This window comes from Lemur catta, chromosome 6 (assembly GCF_020740605.2).
Source record: "Lemur catta isolate mLemCat1 chromosome 6, mLemCat1.pri, whole genome shotgun sequence".
Taxonomy (NCBI): Eukaryota; Metazoa; Chordata; class Mammalia; order Primates; family Lemuridae; genus Lemur; species Lemur catta.
The window spans coordinates 54,779,602-54,806,691 of NC_059133.1; the positions used below are offsets into that span (position 1 = coordinate 54,779,602).

The window sequence follows — 27,090 nt, forward strand, 5'->3', positions numbered from 1 at the left end:
CCAGCGAGAGCAACCTCCGACCCTTGTTTCTGCCTCCCTCTCGCCTCTCTTTCTCTTTAAATCTCTCTCTTATTTTCATTTCCCTCCTTCTTTTTCTTCCTCTTTTTTCTACCTTTTCCTTTTTATTTCCTTCCTTTCTTTGTTATCTCTTTCCCTTCCTCCTCCTCCTCTTCTTCCACTCATTCCTTTTACTCTTGCCTGCTGATTTCATACTTTCCCTCAATTCTCTCTGTCCTGCTCTTTGGCACTGCCTCTCTTTCTCTCCCACAGCCTTCTGTTCTCTTAAATCCTCAAAACAAGAAAAAATATTTTGGATCCTCCCTTCATTCCCACTTCAAATGGACCTCCTAGCCCCAGCCTGGCTTTTGCTCCCACCCAAGTGCCCCTGGGGGAGGACACTCCAAGGAAGTGCCAGTTTGGGATCAAAAAGGGCTTCACTTTGGGCCCAAAGCCCACTTGGCGATGATAATGAACTTGGTTTTGATAAGACCCTGTCTTCCTCTCACTGGTTTCACCTGAAAAATATAGTGGCCTTGGATTTGAGAGCAAAGCCTTAGGCTGTGGGGGCATGGGGAGAACAGAGCACACTGTTCCTGAGACTAAGAGGGGCAGAGTTCAAGTGCCAAATTGTTGTTTGCCCTTCTCTGGGCTTTCGGCCCTTAAAATACTAGAGATTTCCCTTATGACATCTGGGGAGGGAATTGAGAGAATTAGGGATTTCTGGAGATGCACACACATGTAAAAATAGGAAAGAGAAAAACTATGCGGGCCTCTCTACCTTGTCTCTTGCTGCCTCCTAAGGCTCCAGCAGAGCCTCCAACATTAACTCTAATCATATCTTGTGTGGCTATAAAATAATATTATTGACACCCCTATAATTATCCACTTACTTGTAATGATTACAATATTAGAGGAGGCAGGTCTATGCAGACAAAGTTAAACCAAGCAAATATCCTGGAAAGTGAAACTGGATTAGAGGCATTCAAACTGTATTTCTTGTGCCTTCTTGTGTATGTTCCAAAATCTGTAAGCTCCTGCCTGGGGCTTCCTTGATTTAAAAGTAGCCATTTTGTAGGGCTTAGGGTGATATTGGAAGACCCTACCATCTCCTTTTCCTCTATATCCCATACACCCCCAACCCCTCCTCCTCCTCCGCTGCACAGACACCAGAGAGGGTCAGACAATAAAAGAGAAATGCTTTCTCTCTGTCCCCCTACAATTATCCAAATAATTGCATGAATTCTTCCTGGAATACCACTGTGTAGTCAGGGTCAGGATTTCAGCAGGAAGTGCAGGGGACAGGATTCCAAATGGAAGACGCTGAGAGAGTCCTGCTTTCTTACATTCCCAGACTTTATAGTTCTGTCTAGTGTTACATTGTTTCTTCAGGCAAAGATCTTTGTTCGCCTTTAGTCATATTTTTCCTTCCCCCCCCTTCTTTCTCTTTCCCTCCCTCCCCTTTTGGGTCCCTTTAAAGGAGACTCAGATCATCTTCTGCTCTTAATAGATGACTATAAAAGTAAAATTAATTCCCCCCTGCCCTTTAATATCAATATCTCTCCATTAAGTATGCACATCGGTGAGTCGAGAATAAACAGAATTAAGTGCTGCAACCCAAACCAGCAATTACACCCAAGGTTTTTTTTTTTAATTTTATTTTCATTGGGTCTGGCTTATCTGGGGGTGTTCACTCTGGCAGGAGATAACTAGGGGGTATTTGTATATTTTTTTACAAGCTTGTTGGGGCCTGAGCCAGCACCGACCTGGTAGAAAAGCAACCACGAAGCTAGAGAGAGAGCCAGAGGAGGAAAGAGTGAGCCAGAAGACGACGAAAGTGAACCACGCAGCGAAATGCAGGGGAAAGAACAAGGCAGCAGGTCCCCGAACAAACGTGGCAGAGGGCAAGACAGGCACTCATGGACAAAGGTTTATATTTTTTTTATTTAAAAAAATCTGATTTGGGGTTCGATGAGGAAAAGGGAAAATTCAGGGGAGGGGAGAGGAGAGGGAATTATCCGGGTCCTAGCTGACAACATGAACGCCCCGAAGTAGGGAACACTGGATAAACCTGTGTGGGGCATCAGGGCAGCAGCACCCAGCTCCTGCTCGGGTCAGCTGCTGCCCCACACCCTGCGGGGCTGGGCCTTCCGAGCCCCGCCTCGCGGCTGCAGCGGCTTCCTTGCTCTCCTTATCATCTCCATCTTTATGACGAGGCGTGTTAACAAGATCAGCAAGCTGGCCACGCACATCTATCTCAGCTCTCGAGCTCAGTGGAGCAGCGGCCTGCGAGAGGACTGGGAGGCGCTAATTAATTGATTCCTTTGGACTGTAAAATATGGCCGCGTCTACATAGAATCCATGGACTCATAAACAATATCTCTGCTGGGTGTGAGCGCATTGTCACCCAAAGAATTTTTCCATAGGAATGTGTCAGAGAGTTTTAGATTTCTAGTTGTTCAAGAACGACCCAAGTGGAAGTAATCTTTAGGATGCCAAAACATAGCTCAGTGCCAGAAAATGTTGCTCCGAAAGCGTTAGGAGTGGGTTCTGTTGTAAAAAAAACCTTGGGTTATGGGATAGCCTTTCTCAGCTACTTGTGTAGACCTAGCCCAGTTTAAAGATGATAAGGGAGCCAAGGGGCTGGGTAGGCCAGAAGCCTCTCTGCCCTCGCTGGATGCAGGGGAGTGGAGTCGCTCCGGATTTGAGAGGAACATAGAAGCCAAGGTTCAGCCTTTGTTTCATGCTGCTTCCTAGACTCAAGATTCAAAAATAAATTTAACAGAAATTAAACAAACTTTAGCCTTCAGGAGACCTTGAGTGCCCAGCACACACCTGGGGGAATTCTCCTGCCTATTACACACCTTGTCAGACCACTGTGGCACTCCCTTTCGTAACTGGCAGCACAAAGTAACTATATAATATATTAGGTCTAGGAAAATGCATTTCAAGACACATGGGGTAACCTAATTATGCAATGCTTACTCCATACACTGAACTGATTATGCAGTGGGACCCTGCTACAAACAGGACCTTTCTCTTTAAATATAGACTCAGACCCAGGTTTTAGACAAGAGTTGCAGAGGGGAAATAGAGATAGGAGACCATTTATATAAACAATGCATATAGACATAAAAGGTGGGTTAGAAGACAGAAATTATAGAAATACAGAAGAACAGAAGAAAGGTCCAACAGATGGAGACTGTCATTGCCAATGCATGAACTTCCTGCTGCTATTGTTTTTAAGATTGAGAAAGAAATATGTTTCATAAATACAATATGTGAACCCAAAGAATGTTTTTTAATGTATTTGATGCATAGACATCATGTATGCAAACATAATTTACACAATGCATTTTCTATACACTGGGTAGATATGAATTTTTGTACGTATAATAATATGATGTATTTTCCACGCAGTTTTTAATGTAGATATATTAATATCTGAATACATTTTCCGTGCACTGATTTTATATACCCTTTGGAGTATATATGTACATGTAGCTAAACAGACTCAGGACTGTACATTCCCTGTGCTGTATATGTGCGTGTGTAGTGTTTATATGTGTAAATAAATTTTTACATGTGGTGAATATACATGCTACATGTAATCTTTTCCCAGTAGGTTGCTTTCACATGCAGTAGATAAAAGTGCTTCTGTATGTATATTTTACAGAGAAATATATTTTCCATGCCTAGAATGTAACTTAGGTGTCTGTGCATTTTAGATAGTGTTTCAATATATTGATTATGGCAGTGCTAGACCAGGTGTGTATTTTATGAAACATCTTTTCCAAGCTCCGCATGTGGACTATGCACCTTTCACAGGGAGCTTCCCAAGTGAGGGTTGCTGATGGGTTCCATCCTCAGGGACCCGTCCTTGAAGGAAGTTCTCCACTCCCAGGCCAGGGAAACTGACAAAGTGAAGACGTGTCTCCCAAGCGGCTCTGGCTGAAAGAGGAGAAATCGCTCGCCGGCAATGGGCTGGTTCAGACTGGCTAAAGGTCCAGCTGAGTTTGGTCTCTTCGAGATCCAGTTTCTTGGCTCCTATGTCAGGCTCCAGCGAGCAGCACCGGCTTAGGAGCCTCCGGGGCAGAGCCGCCATTGACGAGAAGCCAGAGTAGAGGAGAGGCCGCTGCTGTGGGAACACCGCGTGCCTGGCAGAGGGAAGGCAACTTAGGAGAAAGGTCTGGCTCCCGCAGCTGAGCAGTGCCTCCAATTGCAGCTGCTTTTCGGGGTCTCCCACAAACTCACGGGGCGTCCCCCAGGCCTAGGGTGCTCAGGGTCAAGCGACTGGACAGGTCCGTGTCTCGGCGAGGCAGTCTCCACTGCTCCGGCCAGCAGGGGTCATCTCATCCTTAGCGGGGGCCGGCAGAGCCACCGGCGCGGCTGGGCGGGAGCTGCTGGGGTCAGCCTGGCCTGTGGGCGCACTGGGTTTCCTCTCCCTGGGACCCTGGAGCGGACCGTGGTCGGGACCAGGACAGACAGGGAACTGGACTGAGGTCTCAACAGCCCTCTCTACCCGGCCGGCCGGGGCACTGAGGGCTCCAGGCGTGAGCTGGGGAGCGACCTAGGCGCCCGCGTCATCCACCAGTGGCCGGCGCGTCTTTGTCTCGGGGCCTCCCCTAGAGCGGCAACCGCGAGCCTGGCGTGGGGTGCAGCGGTGAGGGGCGGGCGAAGCTGGGGAGTCCTGCGGCGGGCGGCGGGCGGCGGGCGCCAGCCTCTCCTCGGAGAACCAGCAACTCGGTCTCGACCGAAGCAGACACAGAAGGGCGGCCGCTCGGACCTAAGACTCGGCTTATGGGCAGCGGTGGCCCCCCGCCTGCCTTCCACCTCACGCCGAATTGCACCGGAACCTTCAGCGCCTCCAGGTGCCCGCCTGCAGAGAGGGTTGGCAGCTTCAGGGTGCGTTTCCCGCGCGGCCTGGGGCCTAAAAACCGCTCCCACTTTCCTGGACATGGCGGGGAGGGTGGGCGGGGGCTCAGGCCTGGCCGGAACCCAGAGTCCCCGGGGTTTGCTTTGTTCGTGCATCGGGGCAGTTGGTCCCTGCTCCGCTCTGGGTCTGAGCCATCGATCGTACCAGGTTTCCGGCTGCATTAGCATCCACAGAACCCGGACTGCCTGACCCATCTCCTGCCCGCTCATTAGTGGCTTTAAATACCCAGTTTCATCTGTGTGAGTCAGAGTCGAGCAGAACAACTGCGCGATAATCAGGTCCAAATACAGAACTCGTTTGGGTGATACTACGCTTACACACACACAACAGCAGAATTATTTTCTACCTCAGTTATCCAGACAATTTCTCCCCTGTTTTTGCTCCTCAAGACCCAGTTAGAGAAACGGGGTGCCTTATCTTAAAGTTAGTGGAGTAAATTGTAGTTTGGGGGCTTAAAATAGACAAATAGCTGCAACACAGACGCAATCCTCACCCAGATCCAGAGCTCAGCCACACCCTTAGTATTTGAGTCCAGGTTCCAACCGTGATCTCCTTTTTGGCGGGGAGACCCAAGGACTTGTTTCTCAGCCATTAGGAGGAGGCTATAGTGTCTTTCCTTCTCTGACAATTTCCCCAGTTATTGAGTCTCTGGGCCTGCACAGACACCACTCAACGAGGTGTCTTCTCTTTCCAATTTAGGGTGTCTCTGGGAATGAATCAAGGCAGTAAATTAAGGGCCAGTTTTTTCGAGGCCTCCCTAAATTCCCTCATTTATTTTTAGCCAAAAATGCCTCCATTGTTGATCCTTCCTGTGTAGATGTGTTTTAAGAATAGGATAGTCTTTTGCCTGGATTCACTGGGATTCAGACTTCCCCCTCCCTCCTTTATTCAGACCCAGGCTTAGCCACCAGGCCCCTCCCCCAGCTCATGGCTGCCAAGCTGTCCATCTTCAGCCTTTCCTGCACTCTGAGGGGCATTTATATGAGCATCCCAAGGCTTGGGGTCTCCTTCCTGTTGGCACCCCTCAGTTTCTCAAGGCAGCTCGGGATTAGGGGTAAAAGGAGAATGAGATTTGGTCTAAATTCATTAGTTTCTCTAATGAAAGGCATAAGGAAAGGGAAACACAAAGAGAAAGATTTCAGGGCATGAGGTGTGGCTCAGAGGCTGGACTCGGTGGGGGACCCTGGTGTTCCACCACAGGCTTGGGATGGTGGGAGAGGAATTTGGAGGAGACTCCCTACACTGGAGCCAGACAGCTAGCAAGGGTAACTGTGGGGGGTGGGGCAAAAGGCAAAGGGGTGGCGGAAGAGAGGGCATTCCTTACAGAAGGCACTGGTGGGTGCAGGTGCAGAGGCCTCATGGACATAGTGGGACTGACTCTATCATTGGCCTAGATCTGGGCGACTCTCTGGCATGGCTGGGAGGGGGTCACGGGCTTGGAGAGATGGAACCTATTTCACCAGTTCCAAGGGATCTTTAGTCCCATCTCAGCATGGTGCAGTGCACAAAATGTCCTCTGAGAGTTAAGGCCAAAGGATAGGACCACAGAGTTGCAGCTCTGCACCCACCAATCTTACCCCATCCCAGCTTCCAGGTTATTCTCACTGCCCTCCCCTACATGTCCAGCTCAGACCACCAGTGCCCCTACCTTAGCTTCAAGTTCCTGCAGCACAGACCTCTTTTCTGAAGCTGGTTTCAGCCTCCTCTGGGCTGTCCACATTATTTTTATGGCCCCATGACTCCTCAGAGCTCCTCTCCTCCCCCGACTCTACCACCTCCCAATTTTCTCTCTGCTAGTAATTGCTTGGGACTGGAGATGACAGCTCATCAACAGATCTTGGCTGCTCGTATATTTTTGTTACCCCTGCAACCACTCTTCCTTTGTTATTATACATTTATTATTTTTATTATTCACCTGATCTGGAGAAAATAAAGTGGAGAACAGCTAGGAGGTTGGGGCTCCCATTCTTTTTGGGTAGAAATTTTGTTCTCAAAAAAAATCACATCATCATACATCCGTGTTTTAATTATTATTATTATCAATATTAATATGATTAAGTAACTCTGTACAAGGACTATATGAAGGGAAAACGTGCTAAAGACAGACATTTGAATAGTAGGGTACACTACAGAGAGCTGGGGGAAGGGTAGCTACCCATGGGGACTACACTAGGTACTAGCGACAGACACAGAGAACAGGACACAGATTGACAGAGAAGCTCAGGGAAGTCAAGTTTAAAGTGATGGGAAGAGAATATTGCATATGTTTGTCCCGCTACTCCTTCTGGAGTGTTCTGGTCTGTCTTCTCTACTAGGCTGTGGGAGTCAGCCCTGGGTGGTAGAGCTCAAATCCATCACCTTCCAGCCCACCGGGTCACAGGAAGGGTCGCATGAAGGGGTACAGTGGGTGACCAGCAAAGGCGGGGAATGCCTCATGCCCAGGGCAGGCCCACAGGAGACTCCAGACAGCTGGAATGGTAGTGATTTCTGGGAACTTGTATGTGGGTGAAACAAGTGTATATGGATGGAGAAGTGTCAGGTGTCAGATACCCAGTGGGGGATGGAGACGCTTGTGATTTTATCTCCACTCTGAAGGGCTGTTTGTGGACTTATGAGGCTGTCTGCTTGCAAGTGCAGTAGGGAGAGTGGGGTAAGCCCAGTGCCGTGCTGGGCTCAGCTGTGTGTACGTGTTTGCTGGTGCCTCTGCACAATCCTGTATAGGAACTTGAAGCTGTGTGCTGCTGGGAGATTGGCGGGCTCTGTGAATTGCCCTTGAAGGGTTTGTTAGGAGAGACTCTCCCCAGGTAGGAAACACTCCAAGCCAGCAGGCCAGTTTCTCACTGTCCAGGTTGCACTTAACTCCCATCAGTACCCTGCTTCTTACCCCTCTTGCTCCTGGCCAGAGCGGGACAGCAGATGGGTGATAGGGGGATTCTTGGGGAGCAGGATTAAAACGAAGTGCTGAAAGGCTAATGGGCTCTTTCACTTCTCTCTCCTCTCCCCCAAGCCAGCCCAAGATCTACTGGGCTGGGGCTGGGGTCTGAAGGAGTCTATAGATAAAAGGCCTTTCCTTCCAGTCAGAGCAGCCACTCTCTGGCTTTGAGCCCGTTCTAGGGACGTGCTCCTCCCTCTGCTCTGGTCCCTGTACTGGGTGGCTGCTCCCTGGCCTGGAGACAGAGGCAGCCATCCCAAGACAAAGGGCAATGTTGGGGGACGGGTGGGGGAAATAGAGAAAAGAGTTGGATGGAGAGCTGCAGCGCCCCCCTCCTTCATTGTCACCAGCCTGGGAAACCGGGGCTGAGTGGGGCCTCAGCGGCCGGTAGCCCCTTTAAGGGCAAATTCTCCTCCCGCCTCGTAAATTACGCAGGTCCAGCCTCCGGCCATGACCGTGAACGCCAGCGGGGAAGGGAGAATCAGCGGCCGCCGCTGTGGCTGCCAGAAACTCTCCTGACCAATCAGTGCGGCGCTTCGCAGCCCCATCCACAGCCTCTAGGACTTTCCGGAGGGCCAGGTGGGGGTCCCTGGGGTGGCTACTGAACCTGAGGCTGCATCCGCTGGGCTCTCAGTTCCCTTCTTGCCGCTTCCGGTCCGAAGCGGCCTAGGCGGCGGGAAGAGTGGATGGCAGCACACCTGTGAGCGGATGTTCGCCCCGGGCGGGCAGGGGGCTGGGAGAGGGCTGGGGACCAAAAGACCTTTGTGGTAACCTGTCCGAGAGGGGACATGAGGCTGATGGTCCTTGTCCGCAGCCCAATCTGCCAAACGCCCAAGCTTCAGCCCTCCCGGTGTCCGAGAGGACCCAGACCCCAGGGGACTTTGGGCCTTGCTGATCATTCTTTTCTCCAAACCGCAGTTCTCCCTTGGTTCTCCCACTTCCTCCAGGCTTGCGGGAGCTACCCCTACCCCTTCTCCTCTCTCTGCTGATCCTCCACTCTTGCTCCCTCCTCCCAGACTCTCCTAATCCCACTAAATGTGAGTTTCAGGCGCCTTGGTTCCACTGTCCCCACGCTCATCTGCTCCTGCAGGCAAAGAGACTTGAGACCACCGAAGGGAAATGGAGGGAGGGTATGTCTGGGCCGCCGCTTCTCCAGATCCTCAGCGGGAGGCGCAGCGCCTTAAATAAACCAGCCTCTCCGCAGCGCCTCTGCCTTCCCTGCCCCTGCCACCCGCCCTCAGCTGTGGGCTTCGCTCTCTCTGGCTAGGTTTCTTCCCTTCTTTCTGGGACCTGGCAGGGTCTTCTGGGGGTGTGTGGGAGGGAACCACGAACAAAAACAGACAAGACGACGTCCAGGGAGGGCCTGCCAGAGACGCCTGGATTTCTAAGCGGGGACGGTGTCCTAGGCGGCGCCCCTTCTTGCTCTCTGCCAGGGACAGGCTCAGTCTGGGGCTGGCACCAGTATCCCGCCCCCTAAAAGAAGGAGAGCGCTTGCTCCCTCAACAGAAGTCTTTTCTTTTTCATCCTCCGGTTCTGAAACCAGATCTTGACCTGCTGGTCACTAAGATTCAAGCGGTCTGAGAGTTCTCTCCGGCGCTGGCGTGTGATGAACTCGTTGACCAGAAACTCGCCCTCCAGCTCCGCCAGTTGCAACTTCGAATAGGGTTTGCGCTTCTTCCGTGAACGGCTGTGGATCGGGTACCAGGGCGCGCCTGGGTGGAGATGAACCACAGGGTTGGCCAGAGGATCAAGGGGTGACCAGTCCAGTACCCTCGGCCCTTCTCAGACCCTTTCACCTTGGCCTCACGCCCGGACCCCAGGCTCTTCCTCTGCCTTCTCCTTGCCTCCAGGCATCCCAATTAGGCTATTCTACCCAGATCCTCCCCTACCCAGACCCCCATCCCCACCAACTCTTCCACCTTCATTCCTCTTTTCCCATTCACTCCCTGCCTTTGCCTCCTCAACCCTATCTCCTGCTGCAGTATCCATGACTCATCTATGTTCCTGTCCCCATGCTTCCCCCCAAACCTCTTCCCAATTTTCTTCTTCCTTATTCCCTGGCCACTTCCTCTCTTATCCTCCAGGACTGGATGGATCCTCGATTAGTCAGAACAGACATGGGCAAGTAGTGAAAAGTAAACCGGTACCCACTGGCACTTCTTAAAATAAAAAATGCTGGTCTCCCTTGCATCTGGGAGAGCAAGGACGAGGCTCAGTTACCCCCAGGCCTGGGAAGGCCCGGTCAAGATCCCCCTTCTTCCTACTCGCTGCTCCCTCCAGCCGCAGGCGGAGGAAAAAGGAAATCTCCCAAGTTCTTTTATGGGGATATTTACATGTTTATAGGGCTCTCCCCACCCGTACTTCATTTAAAAAGAAGCGCTTCCTCGCTGCACATTCTGTCACCCCAGGCAGCCCTAACTCAGTCCAACCCAGCCCTCCCTGGTAGGATGTCGGGTCTGAATACGCCGCACGAGTGGGCCAGGGTCCTTACCGCTGGCGGAGAGCCCGCCGCTGGGGTTCAACGGAGATACCAAACTGCCCGGGTCGCCCGCGCCGGCGCCCTTGTTGCCCTCGTTGAGCAGGGATGAACTGGAGTCGGATTCCAGCGACTGGCAGGAGGGTGGGTCGTGCGGGGCTCCTGCGCCGGCTTCGCCGCCGCCGCCGCCAACCGCGTAGTCGTACTTGAAGCCGAGCGCAGGCGGCCCCGACGGCTCTAGCGGCAGCAGCGCTGCCCCGGGCCCGGCTCCTGGATCGCGCCCGCGCTCCTCACGCTTCAGGCCCCCGCCGCCGCCCTCAGCGCACGGCTCGCGGTAGTAACCCTTGCTGTCCTCCACGCGCGCCAGCTCGCACGTGCGGCCGAAAGGAGAGTTGAGCGACACTGGGCTGCCGAGATAGGGCTGCGGGTAGCCATTGCACGGCTCCGCCGACGGCCAGGGCAGCGAGCACACGTTGTCGCGGCGTGGGTAGGACAGCGAAGGCAGCCCGGGCAGCTGCGCCCCGGACGCACGGAAGTTAGGGAAGTAGAAGGTGTCTCCCGTGTGGATGTTTACCAGCGGCCCCACAAACCCGGGATTCAGGAGATTATGCTCGCCCATTTCCGCGGGGCCCGACCGGCAGCTTCTACTTTATTGCTATCTGACATTAAACATAGTTAAACCTGCACCAGCTACCCATTGGCCGCCCAGCTCACGTGGGCGCCGCCGCCAAGGGGAGGGGTGGGGACGGCCGATTCCCCCACCCCACCCCGCACTAACTCCAACTTCCCCCATCCCCAGTGGGGGCGTGGGGGGGAAACAAAGGCTGGGGGCAGGTTTATTCGCTGAATTCCGTTTTTTAAAAAAAATCATATAAAACCTAACGCAGAGTAAAACAATTGCCCAACATGGGGCAAGAGGAAAAAACCCACACCAAAAATACGCGCACATATACACCCCTGTACCCAGTACCCCCCCCGATGTATTATCTTATCGCCAACAGCTGGCCGAGCACAGCCCGTCCCTCTTTAATTAGCTCCTTTATTAACTAAAACCGTTGGAATTTACAATATCTCCCCAATAAATTACTATTAGATATTGTGTCATATAAAGTTTACTGGCTGTTTAAGGAGACGGATGAGCCCTTTGGCTCGGGGTTTATTTACAGTAGAGGAGAAGAAGTGGGGGTTAGGACAGGTTTCCCTGCTCATATCTCTCCCAGCCCTGCAGCTGCTGCGCTCATCTTCATCTGCGCTTTCTCCTCAGGAATTCGTAGGCATATTTGGGGTCCTCTTCTCCAAAAAGGATTCAGAGAGAATTGATAATTCAAGGTCTTTCCGCTGGAGTTGGGAGACCCCCAGCTTCACACCTCCACTCACCGTTAGAGGAAGGATGCGGAGGGCAGCAGAGAAAGCAGAAAAAAGGAGGCGCCAGCTACGCATGGATCTGCCTGCCTGTTCTTGAAAATCTGGAGGCTTGAACTATTCTTCCACTGTCACTTCCAGGGGACCACGGAGCTTTTGGGGGGTCTCCTGGAGTCTTGGCAGCAGGAGGCTTTGGAGCCCCCACAGGGCTGGACCGGCTGATAAGGGCCCAGTTCCCACTACAGAGGAGATACCCACAGCCCAGAACCGGCCCAGCCTGCTGCTGGGCCCATCAGATAGCAGTGCAGAGGCCAGCAGTAGGTTACCTCCTGAAGTGGACTGGGAGTGAGGGAAAGGAACTCCTGGAGAATTCTCTTGTTGGGGGTTTAAAATTATATTTATGGTGCAAACCTCAGAAGCTCCTTCCAGAGAAGGCTGAGACCCCAGCACTGGCCACTGGCAAGATAATCTGCAATCATCTGCAAAACCGCAATCCAATCTCAACTACGTCCACAGAACACACCAAGCAGATTAAAAAGAGAAATGAGATAAAACTCCCCCAAACCAGATGCAACCTATTGGGGTCTAGTAGAGAAAACACTCGAATTTCTTTGTGAATATTTTGAGCTCCAAACCAATCCACAGCTTAAGTAATACACCGTTGGATAAATAGTTCAGCAAACGTCTAAATACATGAAAATACCAGAAGGTTTAGGGGGAAAAAATGGAGAGACTGAGAGTCTGAGAGAATACTAGAGACAGAAATCCATGTAGGTGAAAGTTAAATATTTGAGAATGATCCGAAGCTACAAAAGCAGACGGAAGCAGAGAAGATTCTCCCTCCATTTCTCTCTCCCTCCCCTCTCTACAGGACGCGGCAGAGAGAAACGCAGATTCTTCGAATTCCACCGCTCCCTGGGCGATTTCATATCCCAAACTATAGCTGCTCACTCCGACAGAAATGTGTCCCCCGCGGGCGCCGCCTTGCCCGGAGCTGCTCGAGGCTCCCAGCTCGGCTCCCGCCCCTCGCCCTGCTTGGCCGGTTCCCCTTCCCCGCCCTGGCTGGACAGGCTGCCCGGCCCCTCCCGCCCCGGGAGCCCACCCCGCGTAGGGCCCACACGCCGGAACCCAGGCCCAGCGGCGGGGTGCCAGCCCCAATCAGTCACCTCCTGTTAGAGCCTGAGAGCCACGGGCACCGAGGAATGGGCAGAAGACTTGGCCTTTTTGTGCCTAATTGATAAGGGGCTGCGAGGCTGTGGAGAGGAGCATCCCTCAGCTGCAAATTCTATGTCACAGCATCTCTAACATCGCATTTCTCCTTTTCAAGATGCATTAGCGCTACTGAAAATTTTAGTTTTTTTAAATTTTATTTGGGGCTTATTTTGGTCATAAATATAAACAGGGTGTGACTTTAATATTGCTGTTGATTTCAATTAGAACACTGCGCAGCCGGCAGCGAGATCTCCGCCCTGGCTCTACAGGCCTCGGCGCTCAGTCCCTATTGTTGGCGTGAGGGATGCCGAGCTGGGCTTTGCCGAATAATGACGATCCCTTGTGGGGTGGAGTCTTCTCCCCATTCTCTCTCCCTTCCCAGATGACTCCAATCTCCTAGAACAGGGACCCCAGGAGGAAGGTCTCAGCATCTCCTCAAGCCTCCCGAGCTCGCAAATCCAGGGCTAGGAGCTCTGTTCGCGGCCCTCCCGGGCCAGCGCTGAGCGCGAGGAGCAGCGGCCACAGGGCGGCAGATGCAACGCCAGAGAAATGAAGATTGAGTGAGGGCGTCCTTCTTCCAGACGCACGTTTCTCCCAGCCCGATTTGGTCCCATCAAAACAGGCTATTTTCCCCCGGTTTTGGACTTTCTGGGCACAGAGGCACGCACAAACCTCTCTCTTCCTTCCGTGCGGGCCGACCCTAATTCCTCTCCTGGAAAGCTGCTGAGAACCATTAGCAAAATTCGCATTCCCGGTGTCCTGCTACCGGAGGCCCACTGTGAACCTAGGGGCTTTCAGGACCCTGGCGAGGACCCAGGCAATCTGAGTGTCCAGCCTCCCTGTACACCAGCGAGGCCCTATTCGCCGTTAAGGAACCCCACAGCCGCACACGCAGCTCAAGCACCCCTTTTTAAACTAGGCTCGGTCATAAACGCCGGTTCCAACCTGGGTCCCTGGGGCCGGCGGGAGGCTCGGGTGCGAAGCTTCAACCCTAAATCCAGCCTCAGCGAGAGCTGCTTGCCTGGAGCGGGTTGGGCCTGGGGAGGAGACTGGGAGGGTGTCGCAGCCCAGGGCGTTGGGCGGCCGTGTCTAGCCGGGTTTAATCTGCCGGCCCCTTGCTGCCCTCATGCAAACCTATAGTTGATCAGGCTGAGGCTCCGGAACCCTGGAGCTATTGGAGTGTCCGAACTCTTCCACACATTTATCAAATCGCAAGGCCAGAATGGGTAGCCTGCCGGCTGGCCCCTGGGCCACTGGCTCCCACCGCAGCTGTCCAGACTCAGCTATACCCGCTCATTAACTCGGGGGTTAATTAAAGCTGAAGGCAAGGATGCGGTCCAAGGCTTTCCCTGAAGACCCAGTGCAGCCCGCGTCCTTCAGCACATGCACCAGCTGGATGCAGCATCCTCTCTCACACCTTCTCTATCTGTGCCACCATCCCTCCCGCATCCTCATGGCCTCTACTGCGGCTGAGCCGGTGAAAGGAGTTAATTATAAAATCAACGCCGGCTCTGGTGACAGGGGCAAAGTGGCTGTGGGCAGGCGGCTTAGGGCCGCCAGGAATCGGCTGAGAGAGACTGGGTTCGGGCTCCCCCGCCCACTCGAGTCCGGAATTATTCCGCGCGGTTCTGTCTTCTCCCTGATGGGTCTAGAGATCACGGTGGCCCAGTTCAAGGTCATTGTCTAGTTTGCAGAAAGCGGTTCGGGCTGCATATGCAAATTAGGCAGTGCCTGGGCCCCAGAAGGGTTGTGAGCAGGAGTTGGGGGCGGGGTGGAGAGGGAAGATGAAAAGCAGCTGGGAGGGCCTGGACCCCCTGCCCGACCCCTCAGCCTTCTCTATTTCACCCCTTTGGGGCAGCTCAGGCTTGGGACCAGAACTCTGTTGGGTGCAGAAAAGACTGGGGGTTAGGGGCAGGGGGCTCAGTCTCCTCTTTCATCACTTCATGGCTCCTTCAAAGGCTGGAGCCCACCTGGCTTCCACCCCTCTCTGGGGGTGCCCAGGACCTTAGGAGCAGCTTGGGAAACCCCTTTTCCTAGGTACTGCTTTCTAGGGATCTGCAGCCTGGAGGAGGAGGACTTACAGGACCGCTGGGTGAGGGAGCCCAGCCAGGCTTTTAGGCACAGCAAGTAGCCTGGGGCCAGCAGAGTCCTTACTTCCCCCAATGTTCCTGCCCACTCGCTCTTCTGGCCCACTCCCACCAAAAGACCCCAGCCCAACTGCCACTCAGAAAACGGGAGGGGGTGAGAGCCCCCAGGCCAGCACATCTGGGAGACCATCTCTACCCCCTACTTCAGCATCCCTAAAAAGACCATCGTCCCCCATTTTCTCTGTCCTTTCGGTGGCGCGCTAACAGTTAAAGAGTGCTGCAGCTCTGACATTTTCCCCCTCCACCAGCAGAGGATCTCCTCCACCTAGTGAACTACTGAGTGTCAGGAAAGGTGTGGGAACCAAGTTCAAAAAAAAAAAAAAAAACTCATCAAACGCCACACCCACAGCCGCCTGCAGCATAATGGAGACCTCGAGACCAGGGCTGGTCTCCTCGGATCTCTAACCTGGGTGGGGAGTGACGACTACCCCGAGCGTTCTCGCCCCTCAGCCTAATCCTCTGGCTGTGACGACGTCCACTGGCCAGGCCCAGCTCTGCGGAAGGGCTGAGATTTGCTTGGGGTCTGCTCCGCACAGCTACCCAGCTGCTTTCAAAACCCAGGGCCCCAGTCAGGGTTCAAGGAGGGGGCCACGATCGGATCGGGGTGGGAACAACCAGCCCAGGAGTCTGGTGGGGGTGGCAGATGTACTACCAACGGCGAGATTGGCTAGTCTGGGAAAGCGGGAAGAGCGGGTGTCCACTTACCTTTGGAGACCGAAGAGGTTCAGAAGGGTGAGGGACGGGGGTTCTCAGCCTCCAGAAACCTTCTGGATCCCCCCACCCAAGGCCGCCCGCAGGCCCAGCCGAGGTATCGGAGAAGGGCGGGGCGGGGGAGGCGGAGGAAGCGGCCAGCGGCAAGCGCGCGGGAGCTGAGTTGCCAGAGCATCTCTGGAGAGGCCGCCTTTTATGGGCGTTATTAGCGCCCTTGTCTAGACTGGAGACTACACCTCCTCCGTGTGTAAACAGAGGCGGCGGGCTCCGGCGGGAAGGGGGATGGCGCGTCAAGGGGGCAAGCGGCCCTCCCCTTCGCTGACCACCGGAAGATCAAGGCCTTTTCCACCCTCCCCCCTTCCCTCTGCTCCCTGTGATGTCAAGGTCAGAAAGACCTAGTCACGGTCAAGGCTAAAAGAGGAAGAGCCTGGTTGGTTGCGAAAAGGCTCTGGCCCCCTCCTCCTCCTCCCAGAAGCCCATCGCTCCCCAGGGCCCCTCAGTTCGCCACCAGTGGAGGTCTAGATACACATCTGCCTGAATCGCACTTGGAGTTTTCTTGGGGGTGGGCTCCAATACTCTTCAGGACAGATCCAGGCGGATCTTAGGGTGGGAGGTTCTCTTTTGAACAGATGGAGCCACAGAGGGGGCTGTCTGCCGCATGGACCCCAGCTCCAATGGGAGGGCTGCTCAAAGAGATGGCAGCTGCCCCAGGGGCCTGCCCCCGCCTTGCACACACACTGGCCTGCTGTCCCCGCACTGCTGACCCAAACGCCTGTGGATCAACCCCAGGAGCAGATGGTCTCAGGAGCAGACAGTCATGGAGGGATCTGCCAAGAGAACTGCTGGCCTTGTTCCCTCAGGTGGGTTCCTGGTTGTGGGACTGCTGGCTAAAAGGCCCATTCTGCTGGCCCTAGGTCTAGTGAGAAAAATTTGGGTGGGTAAGGGTTCTTTCTCCCCAGCTCAGGAAAGGACCTAGCTAAGCTCTCTCTGGCAGCCTGGGAGAGTGACTTCCAGATGGAGAGTTTCCTGAGGCCCCAGCCCACTGCCCCCCCCAGTCCTTGACTAGGGGGAAAGGGTAGTGGGAAGTGCCATCAGATTATGAGAAAGATAGCAGGAGCCTCTGTCCCTCAGTCTGTCTGTGTTCCCACACAGAGATTTCACCAGCCCTTCAGACCTCCCTTACCCTCTTATACCCTCATATTTGCCTTCACACACAGCTGCAGCCACACTCCAGCACAACACCAGGAGACTGGCCTTGCAGAGAAAGACTTTTTATATATGTAAATACACTCTGCACCTTGAGGTGAGCTTGCCGGCTGACAATGTTCTCACTTATACAATAGCACACAGGCAGGCAGGACATTCTCCACTGCTCAAAGGCTTCACACACACACACACACACACACACACACACACACACACACACACAGACACGCCATTCCCAGGAATATCTCAGAGTCCCCAAAGACAATGCCAACTCATGGCACAAGGAAAGATAAGGGACCAATACAATCAGGTAAAGAATAATAAATTTCCCCACTTTGCCTTCCCCAAACACACACCCGTGCCTTCACACAATGCTTGCTTACTCTTATGAAAGACTCGTCTCTGAAATTAATCCAGGCATGATAATCCTCCAAAATTAACCCAGCTATATTTACTCTCATGCATGATAGGGTCCTAAATACCCTGGCACACTGGAGTTCACAGGCACTCAGAGGAACTGCAGTCATTGCTAGGGTTACCTGTGTCCCAGTGCACCCTGTGAGCCTGCGTAAGTTTCCTCTTTTCCTTTCATTACCACCTTCTGGGGACAGTAGGTTGGGTCACTCTGTATGGGAAGACTCGCTCATAGGATTATGTGTGGGTTTGTGTGCAGCAGCAGAGGGATTCTTCCGGAGAACTTTAGGCTTCTCTTTACTTACTGAGTCTCCAGCTTCCACTGTGCCTACAGCTGTGCATGGTGCTACCTAAACCAGTACCTAAAGCAATCAAGAGAGGTAGGGCCCATAGTAAGAGAGCCCTAAGGCCTCTTGTCTGCTAAGTTCCTTTTTCTGACCAAATATACACATTTAGTCTCCAACTCCTTCCATCTTCGGGGAGATCCTAGGGGTTTTTGGAGAGAGGTTGGTGTGGTGGGTGGGAGAGTGAAAGGTGGTGGAATTCAGAATGAACCTTATTCCTGGGAGATTCCCCTATTCCGTCTCAAATCTCCAGTGCCCAGAGTGTGGCTCTCTGGTAGTTAACCCAGAGTTGAGATTGAGTGAACAGGACTGGCAGCCACTTCAGTAGCACAGCTACAGAGGGCGAATTCTTCTGGCTCTTTGTCTCTCAGACTCTGTGTGTGCATGCGTACATGTGTTTCACCCCCAGAAATATTTATTTAAGTGAAATTGTAAAGTCTTCAGCCTCACCAGGCAAAGGGAGAACAGAGAAGTCTGATTTCCAACCTGGCGCCTCCAGTCTTTCTGCGTCTCAGGAGAGGAAAAATATATATAAATAAAAATTGCTGCAGTAAAGATTTAATCTGAGATAACATTGTTTTAGGCTATATTGCTTTTTAAAAGTCTCTTAACCTGACAACTTAACGATCTCATTAACTCCACCAGATAGGGAGATAGGCACTGACGGCGACAAGGAAAACAAATTAGTGGCAGCATCTACATAGGCTCCTGATTGCCTAGAAGACTGGGGTTCCCAGGAATGCTAGAGAGTAGGGGTTGGTTTGGCAAACTGGGTGCCCAAAGAGTCTTTAGCATCCTCTATGCACAGGTTAGTGGGGGAAGAAAAAAGAGCGGCCAAGGAAAGCTGAGCTTGAAGGTGTGCCTACGGGACAGGCTGTGCTGATCCCATCCCAGCCCTAACTCCGGCCCAGAACTGGCTAAAGGTATTTGGGACCCTCCGGGGGCAGTAGGGCACCAAGAGCCTAAGGTCATATCCCCCTCCCCCCCACACACACACACGGCTTCCACCACTACCCACCCAGCTCCCAGCTGGGATCCTGCCTTCTCAGCACTCAGAACCAGCTCTGAGCTCGTTTTTCTCACTCACCTGCTTCCAGGCCTTTTTGTCACTGATTAACTGATTGCATCTTTCTCTCCTCAACAAACACTCATCTAAGTTGGCCGTCAGGATAGGAAGGAGTTTTCTCCTGTTTAGACAGTATAGATAACCAAAATAACTCAAAACTTAAGTGGAGAAAAATATTGGTTTGGAATCCACCTAGCTGGGGGTGATGTGTATACCCTTCCCCTTGCCTATTTTGGCTGAGTCAGGGTATCCTAGGCTGTCCTGAAGAGCTAGTGGACAGAAAGGGCTTCAGAAGAAATCTGAGCAATAAAATCAAGGCAAAAAAAAAAAGACTTTATTTTAAAAACAGGTTTATGGGATTTTTCTTTTTGCATTCAGTACATTGTCATTCAGACATCACAATACTATATACAGATACACAACATTTTTTTTTAAAAAAAAGAGCCTATTTCTGATGAACATTTCAAAAGAACACTGTTTTGTAATGCACCAGTGGGAAGGGAAAAGGTGAGGGGGGGCCCACAGCACCAAGTTGGTCTTTGAGGAAGGAAATGTTAGGCAGCATCTACATTTAGCTGGCTAATTGGGGGCCAGTTATTCTAGCCTCCTGGACTAGCTCCTCTAGCTCTCCTCTGGAAATCAGTGAAAGTGAAAGCATGAGGCCGCTCTTCTGAGCTATTGCCACGGTGGAGAGGTGACTGGAGAGGGACTCTGCTGAAGGACCCACTCTCCATCCCCTTGGAAGAGAAGTTTGTCCTTAGAAAAAAGTTCTGCGTATGTGCCTGGCCTAATCCCCAACCTCACCACCTAGAGAGAGAGAAAGAGAAGAGATAAGCCATATTTAGCAGCGTGGCTGGAATGTTGGTCCTCCTTGGATTTCCACAAGTTGACTAAGAGCAGAACAGGGGAGGCAATGGGGGCAAAGGCAGCTCCTGAGAAATTCATTTCTTGGGATGGAGGGTTGAAACAGGAAAGAAAGAAAACCTACCAGCTCTGAGCGCCATCTGTACTCCAATCAGGCTACCAGATCACTAATAATTATCATTAATATTAACATGACTTTAAAAATATGCACAGAAAATCTTTACTGGGAAACCTTGCCTAAGGAGTGTAGGAGGGACAGGGAAAGAAAGTATGAGCTGGCCAGATCCTTCCCCAAAGCCACACCATTAAGGAGGGTCCTCTACCAGCCTGGTCATAGGATGAGACAAGAATTGGGGTCGTTCCCCAACCCTGATTTCGTTGGAATGACTGGGCTCTTGGCTGCCACTTGGCTTGCTGGCCAGGCGAGAGTATCAGGGAGTAGCGACAATAGCCTTCCTCCCACAGCCTCCCTGGACCCACCTCCAAAGCTGCTGAAGCCGGGTGGGCCCTGTCTGAATAGGCATAGAGGCTAGGGATGGGATGGGGAGTAGGGGATGGCCAAGCACTCCTCAGCCTCCAGCCTCCCTGCCTCCCCGTGATGCGGTTCCTCTTTCCTGTTAACATTAAATACTCGACTGCACTGGCACAGCGTCCATAGGGTTAGGTTATGGTACAAAGCGGCGACATAAATAGACGGGGTGGGCAGCTGGGTGGGCGGTCAGGTGGAGTGGAGATGAGGCGCTTTTGATTTGCTGACCACCTTCTTCTCTTTGACCCGCCGGTTCTGGAACCAGATGGTGACTTGGCGCTCTGAGAGGTTCGTGGTGGCCGAGATGCGCCGGCGCTTCTCTTTGGTGATGAACTTGCTAGCCGCGTACTCTTTCTCTAGCTCCTTCAGCTGTACCTTAGTGTAGGGCACTCGTTTCTTGCGCCCACGTCGGTAGCTGCTCACTTCGGGCTGTAGGGGAACCACGTCTGAGGAAGAGAGAAGGCAAGCGGGAGGAAGTGAAGCGCGGCAGGACGAAGCCTGGAGCCCCGGGAGGCTGCCAAGGAGCAGGATTCCGGCAGGGGTTCAGACGGGGCCAGCGCATTGCTCTGCCTAATAAAGCCCCCTAATCCTTTGCACCTCTGTTATTAGCAGGGCTACGGATAGGGTGAGACCACCGGGGTACTCAACTCCGGCGCAAACTTTAAGGGAGCAGGCACCAAATACTCAGAAATCAAGATAACATTTTAATGCAATGATTAAAAAATTCAAAACAAATGCAAAAAAAAAATCCACGATGAACAAAATATCAATTTTTAAAATAAACACAGAATCAGTATTAACTGAATTTTCCTTTTGTTTCAGGCTCCAATGTGGCTCTGCACAGCCTTGCTATTAGGATCCTTGAATCCTTAGAGCCCCTCACCCCCATTCTACCCTGGCCTGCCAGCCTGCTGAGTTTCAGGTACTCAGAAAAATCCCTCCTTCCTGCAGCTAGGTTATTTAAGTGCCTATCAGCTTATACTCTACTCCACTGTCAGATGAAGAAGTTCTGTTGTATGTTTCCAGGAGGGCATGGCAAGTAGGGGGGCAGCTTCAGTGGACACAGACCACCAAATGGGTCCTCATGCCTTTGGGCACTAGCCCTGCACTAGGGATCTGAGGCACTAGCGACTCAAGGCACCAACAAATAGAAGAAAAGTGTCCAGGTAAAGCCACCCTGCTTGGGGCCCAATGTAGTGAACCACCTCACAACACCCAAGGTGGGAGGTCCTGGCCTCAAGACATAGGGAGTCAGGTCCCTGGAAGTAGGAGCTCCACATCCAGTCCCACCAGAACAGCAAATTCTGTTTCAACTCTCTCCCTTTCCATTACTTCAAGGCTGAAGGAAGCTCTCTACATTCCATGCATCAACCCTAACTCTAAGCCCTAAATACCTTGTCATCCCAACCACTACCAACCACCAGTTCAGTTTCTTCAGGTTCTGAGAATTTCACAGAAACTAAAAACAATATGTCACTTATAACCCCATCTTCCACTTCACCCTCCCCCTTGCCAATAAAAGGTCATAGCAACACTTTCAAGGGGAAGTGGGGAATTATCTGAATAACTCAGCCCTCATTTTTTCCTATATAATTATTACACTTCTGGGGGAAGCTAATGAGAAGGACTATTTGGGGTTTTCCCTTCATCCCTACTGCCTTTTGGAACTATTGGGCACAGCCCACATCAAGGACACAAAGTTCTTCCTGAAATGTTTGTTCCCACCCCACCCTCACAAAACATCTTCCCTACACCCATCCCAGTTGGGTCTGCTCTCTCCCAGGGACTCTTTGTCTATACAGGATGGGGAGAAAAGCAGTCACAATGAAATGCAGGGGGGAATAAAGTGCTCAGGAAGAAAATGGGAGAAACAGGGTTCCAATGGCTTGGTTTGGTGTCTTCATAGTGACAATTTCTCAGGAAAATTGTTGGACTTGGCATTTTTCTCTGCCTCTGTATGAATAAGCCAACATTTCTTAAAAATCTTAAAAACAAAACAACTTCATTTTAACAGATAAGATCCTTTAGGTTAAAAAGGATTTTTCTGAACAAGATCTTTTGTTTTAAAATCTCTCAGTTCTCAAATTTGTTTTATTCTTATAGATGTAACCATTATTCCGGAAACTGATGATTTGGGGACAAGAATACAATGAAGAGGGTAAGTAGTGATACCACGAGTTTTAGTTTTTGTTTTTAATCTTCAGAACATTTCTTCGGGCTTATTTTATTAAACCCGCTTTATAAGTTTAGGAGTCTGAGGCTTAGAGTGGGTAAAATAACTTCACTGGTAGAGCCAGATTTTAAACTCAGATTCTTCTGACTTTTAACATAATGATATAGTAAGTTTTAAATGGAAACAGGCCACCTGGTATAATCCAGCATTAAAACACTTCCTTTTCCCTGGAAAGTAAAGGGGAATAAAGGTGGGTTTTAGTTTCTGAATTAACCAGATAATTGTCCCTAATTTTTTACCTCACTTTCTGTAAACTCTCACAATTACCTACCCAATTTTGATTCCCTAAACTCCAACTCTATATTTCTAGTGAGGCTTAATCAGCACAACCCTAAAAAAATCAGTTATCAAAAAAGCAGACAACTGGTCTAAACTGGTTATTTTTCTCTATGGGATGCCCAGGATTGATTTGGCCAAGTTTTTCATGGATCAGACCAAACTGCAGGTTGTTTTGGCCTCTTGGGGAAATAGCTCCAAGTCTTGCCTTCTCAAAGAAGCCCCCTTTCATTGTCTGCTGCCTTGTCTGGAAAGGAAGTGGGATCTACAGATGTGGGAACATCTGGTAGCTTAGACCTCAAGTTGTGTCTATACTGCCTAAAGTGAGCGGGGACTTGGGTATTAATTTTACAATCACTCCTTCCCTAGTCTCCCTCCAGATCACACACAACCCACTCCATACCTAGAAGCCTAACAGACACCCTGAAGAGTGAATAAATCATATCAATTCTCCGCCATAGCTTTCTCTTAGGGCCGAGGGGCCGCTGTGTACACCTTCCCACAGCCCACCCACTCTTGGCCACTGACCCCCACAAGTGGGCTCTGGGCTCTGAAGAATATCTTGTCTAGCTAGAAATCCAACCAGCTGCTCTTCTCAACTAAAATTCAAAGGCTTGTCACTAGGGACTTCTAGTATGGCCCAAAGAGCCCACTGTTTCTCCCTCTTTCTCTCTCCCCAATCCCATCTCTCTTTCTTCCCCCCTCTCTCTGATTCTCTTCTGAAATTTCCTCTCTGTCAAAAGAAAAAAAGTGTCTACATTGATCATATGGAGGGGGGAAAACAAAACAGCAGTGAAGGAAGGGTCTGTATAATTGGGAGAAGGAAGAAGCCACAACACATCTCAGCCCTAATTATCTGGATCTTGCCGAACAATTGCCTCCATCTCCTACACCAGCCCAGACTGCCATAGATGAGGTTTCTCAGAGCCAGAGGCGCTGAAGACAGACAGCAGTGTTTATGCCTGGATGTTGCCGAACAAACCACAATTACATAGACAGAGTTATCTGGAAATCTCACTACTTCTAAAAGATCTCTGAGTGGGTAGAAAGATGGAGGGTGGTGTCTGAAGATAATTTCTTATTCATTTGCCTCTTGCCTGGACCTCTGCACTCACTGAAATACACCACCAGCCCAATTCTATTTCCACACAGGGAATGTGTGAGCACATAGCTTCTGAGGCACACTCGGTGTTATATCCATTTCCATGCCATAATTTGCAAGTGTATTAAATCTCAATTGGGCTGTATTTTTTTTATTTCCAAGATATTTTTCTCTAGGAAGCTGTGATCAAAAAGTGTTTATTTTTAAGCGGCATTTTTTTCCCTAGGAATCTTTGAGATGCTTATTTTGTTCAAAGATATTTCTCCCCAATCTTTCATCCCCACTCCACTCCACATGCACACACAAGGATGCCAGAGCAGCGCTTTCTCTTCCACTTCTTCACTCTAAACCCATTGCCCATTGCTCTAGGCCTGTGCCCCTGCACACAGTGGCTCTGGTAAGCATCTGCTCCCCTGCCCCTTGGTCCCTTGGCATGGCCTATCAGCTCCCCTGTCCCAGGAATTCCTGCTGGATCCCCATCTCCTAAGGAGCTTTCTATTTTGGTGAAATGAAGAATTAAGGAGCCATCTGTCTATAATACATTATTGTATATCTACACATGAATTGCCTAACTTCTAGAAATGTATTGTTATGTGTTTCATATTAGGTAGTTAATACAAAATCATATTATAAAAAATATTATAGCCAACGCCGAGTAGGTGATGCATGATACCATGTACTAAAATCATACCATCCTTCATTCTGGCAGTCAAAAATGGGGTGCCTAGGGTGGATCACACCCTGGTCCTGAGTTGCATTATGCTAAGTAATTTCATAATATTTACAAGAATGTTATTTGCTACATTCTCTAACATCATTCAGTGATTTTTCACCACCCACCTTCACCTTCAGTCCCAGGGGCAGAGGAATTTCAGGCCCACCCTTAGGAGGTCTTTGAGTCTGTGCTTTCAAATGAAAATAGCCTTGCATGTGGAGCTGGGGGGCTCTCTGGGCAGTATGTGGAGACATCTGTGGTTGCCCCCCACCCCACTGTAGGCATCAGAAAGGAGGACCCTTTCCCACTAAGCTGTGTTTACAGGGAGAACAGACTCAAATTTCCTAGACCCTGAAACCTGATTTCTCAGCGCAGGGTGGAATCCGAAGCTAATGATGTGGTTTTGGAAAATGTGGGACTAGTCTTTCCCCCATGGGTAGTGGTGGTAGTCTTCAGGGATAGCCTTAATAAGAGAGGGAACTGGACATCAGTGAGCTCTCCCTTCCCATACATAGCCAGATAAGACCAAGGGGTCCACAGCACCGGCCTGGATCCCCCACCTCTCATGCCCACAGCCCTCTTTCTGTGTCTGGGGCACAGATAACTAACACTCTGGACCGTATCTGGGAGAGCTGGGACAGGAAACATCCATAGGATTCGAGCTTAATATACCAGAGAAATTTTTACATTCCAGGAGAGAGATGCGAGAGCTCCCTTCTCTCCACTCCCTCTCGAGAGATGTTAGCCGCTTCTGCTCCCTCAACAATCAAGAAATTCGTGGCCGATTTTTTAAAATAAATCAAGAAAAGAAAAAAGAAATCCTACATTTCTGTAGACTATGGCAAATTAGACCCCTAGTTAAAAAAATAATGCTGTCTAGTGCCTGACCGGTCCTGCAAATTCAGGCAAAGAAAGTGGGGGTTTTTATTTTCCCCCCAATTATTCTGTGGGTCGAGGGGGTTTGTCCTGGATTCCAAGACACTGGAGGCCCACCCCACCCCCATCCCTGGCCGGAAGCGGGCTTTGGGGCCAGGAGCCTGGTGTGAGGCTGGAGCGTGAGGGGGAGGAGATGAGCTACCGACCGAGCAGAGCCCGCGGCCCGGCGCTCGGGCGCCTGTGATTGCTTCACTCTCCGCCCGGCAGCTCCAGGGAACGTGTCGGAGCAGATTTCTTCCCCGGCGCATTCCTCAGCGCAGCTCGCCCGGCCGGCTCCATAGGCAGCCCAGCCGAGCGGGCGCGCCGGAGCCAGACGGCGGGGGTGGCTGGGGCGCGGAGCCCCAGGGCAGGCAGGGCGGGGAGGGGTCCCCGGCGGCGGCAGCGCTCAGGCCCCTTCCTTACCTGGGAAGGGAGACTTCCAGAGATGGGCGGACTGCGATTGTTCCTTGGAGCAGTACACCTGACTGTCCCAGCCATTGGAGAGAGCCCAGTGCTGGTAGCCTTCGACGGGGATGAGCGCGTCGTGACGCGGCTCCGGGTGCCCGCTGATCCCGGGCACCACCGACACGTCCAGGTAGCCGGGCATCGCCTGGTAGGAGCTGGCGAAGCTGGGGTAGAAGGCGAACTCCTTGGCCCTGGAGGACAGGTCGTCAGCGGGCAGGGCGCCCGACGGCTCCGGGTACTTATCGCCCGGGTGGTAGGCGCAAGGCTTCTGCTGTAGGTTCACGTTGTGCGACAGGCGGCAACCGTAGTAGCTGCCCCCGAATGGGTAGCCATAGCCCAGGGTGGCGCTGGACGAGGTGGGGGGCGCCGGCGGCGGGGCGCACTGGCGCGCCGCCTCCGGGGCTGGGATGTCCGTGTAGACGGCGCCCTGAGGCGCGCCCAGGGGAGCCGGCGGGCGGCCCAGCACGGGGTGCGGAAGCAGGTCGCGGCAGTGGCTGGCCGGACAGCTGCTGCCCAGACCATCCATGCTCGGGGCTTTGCCAGGGCTCGCTCCGCTGCAGCCGCCCCCCGCTCCGCCCGCGCTGCCGCCTCCCCCGCCGCCGCCGCCGCTGCCGCCGCTCTCCGCCGCGCTGTCCTCATAGACGTACATAAGGCTCTCCGGCCAGCGCGGATGCAGGAGCAGCGAAGTCGTCATGACATGATCTGCTGGAGCTTTTTAAAAACTCCACTTGCTTGAGGCAGCGAGCTGGGGAGACACCTCGCTCCCTTTTCCCCTCCCCCATCCCTCCTCCCTTCCCTCTCCACCCCTCCCCTCCTCCTCCTCCTCCTCCTCCTCCTCCTCCTGGTGCGTCCACCTCCCTCCCCACATTCCCTCTACGCATGCGGAGACACTTCATTAAGAAATCCGCCGGCTCCCGCCTCTCCTCCCTTAGCACCCCTCCTGCGCCCACGTGACGCTGTCCGCGCACGTGATGCCCTGGCCGAGTCTCCTGGGGTTCCCTCCCCACTAGGTGGGGCGGGGCGAAAAGAAGGAGGTCTCTGCTGATTGGCTCTCATGAGGGGCAAAGGAGGCGGGACCTGGGAGATTTAAAGGGACAGGGCACCGCCCCCTGGCAGGCCCCCGGGAGAGAGAGGGAGGAGGGGGAGGCTGAATTTGGCCGACGCAAAGGGGTTTAGGGGAGAGTGGAC

The 27,090-nt window shown here is 52.2% G+C and overlaps 2 protein-coding genes across 2 annotated transcripts; both read right to left on the reverse strand.

Annotated features, from left to right (window-relative positions):
• Window positions 1-9,338: 9,338 nt before the first annotated feature.
• HOXC12 (homeobox C12) lies at window positions 9,339-10,960 on the reverse strand. The gene is made up of 2 exons (XM_045555246.1): window positions 10,357-10,960; window positions 9,339-9,577 (listed from the first exon to the last, which is right to left on the reverse strand). Exons 1-2 carry the CDS (start codon window positions 10,958-10,960, stop codon window positions 9,339-9,341), a joined length of 843 nt encoding a protein of 280 aa, XP_045411202.1.
• An 8,155-nt stretch (window positions 10,961-19,115) lies between these two features.
• On the reverse strand, window positions 19,116-26,710 carry HOXC13 (homeobox C13). Its single transcript, XM_045555247.1, has 2 exons — window positions 25,861-26,710; window positions 19,116-20,642 (listed from the first exon to the last, which is right to left on the reverse strand). The coding sequence occupies exons 1-2, from the start codon at window positions 26,594-26,596 to the stop codon at window positions 20,386-20,388; spliced, it is 993 nt and encodes a 330-aa protein (XP_045411203.1). The 5' UTR covers window positions 26,597-26,710; the 3' UTR covers window positions 19,116-20,385.
• Window positions 26,711-27,090: the final 380 nt, after the last annotated feature.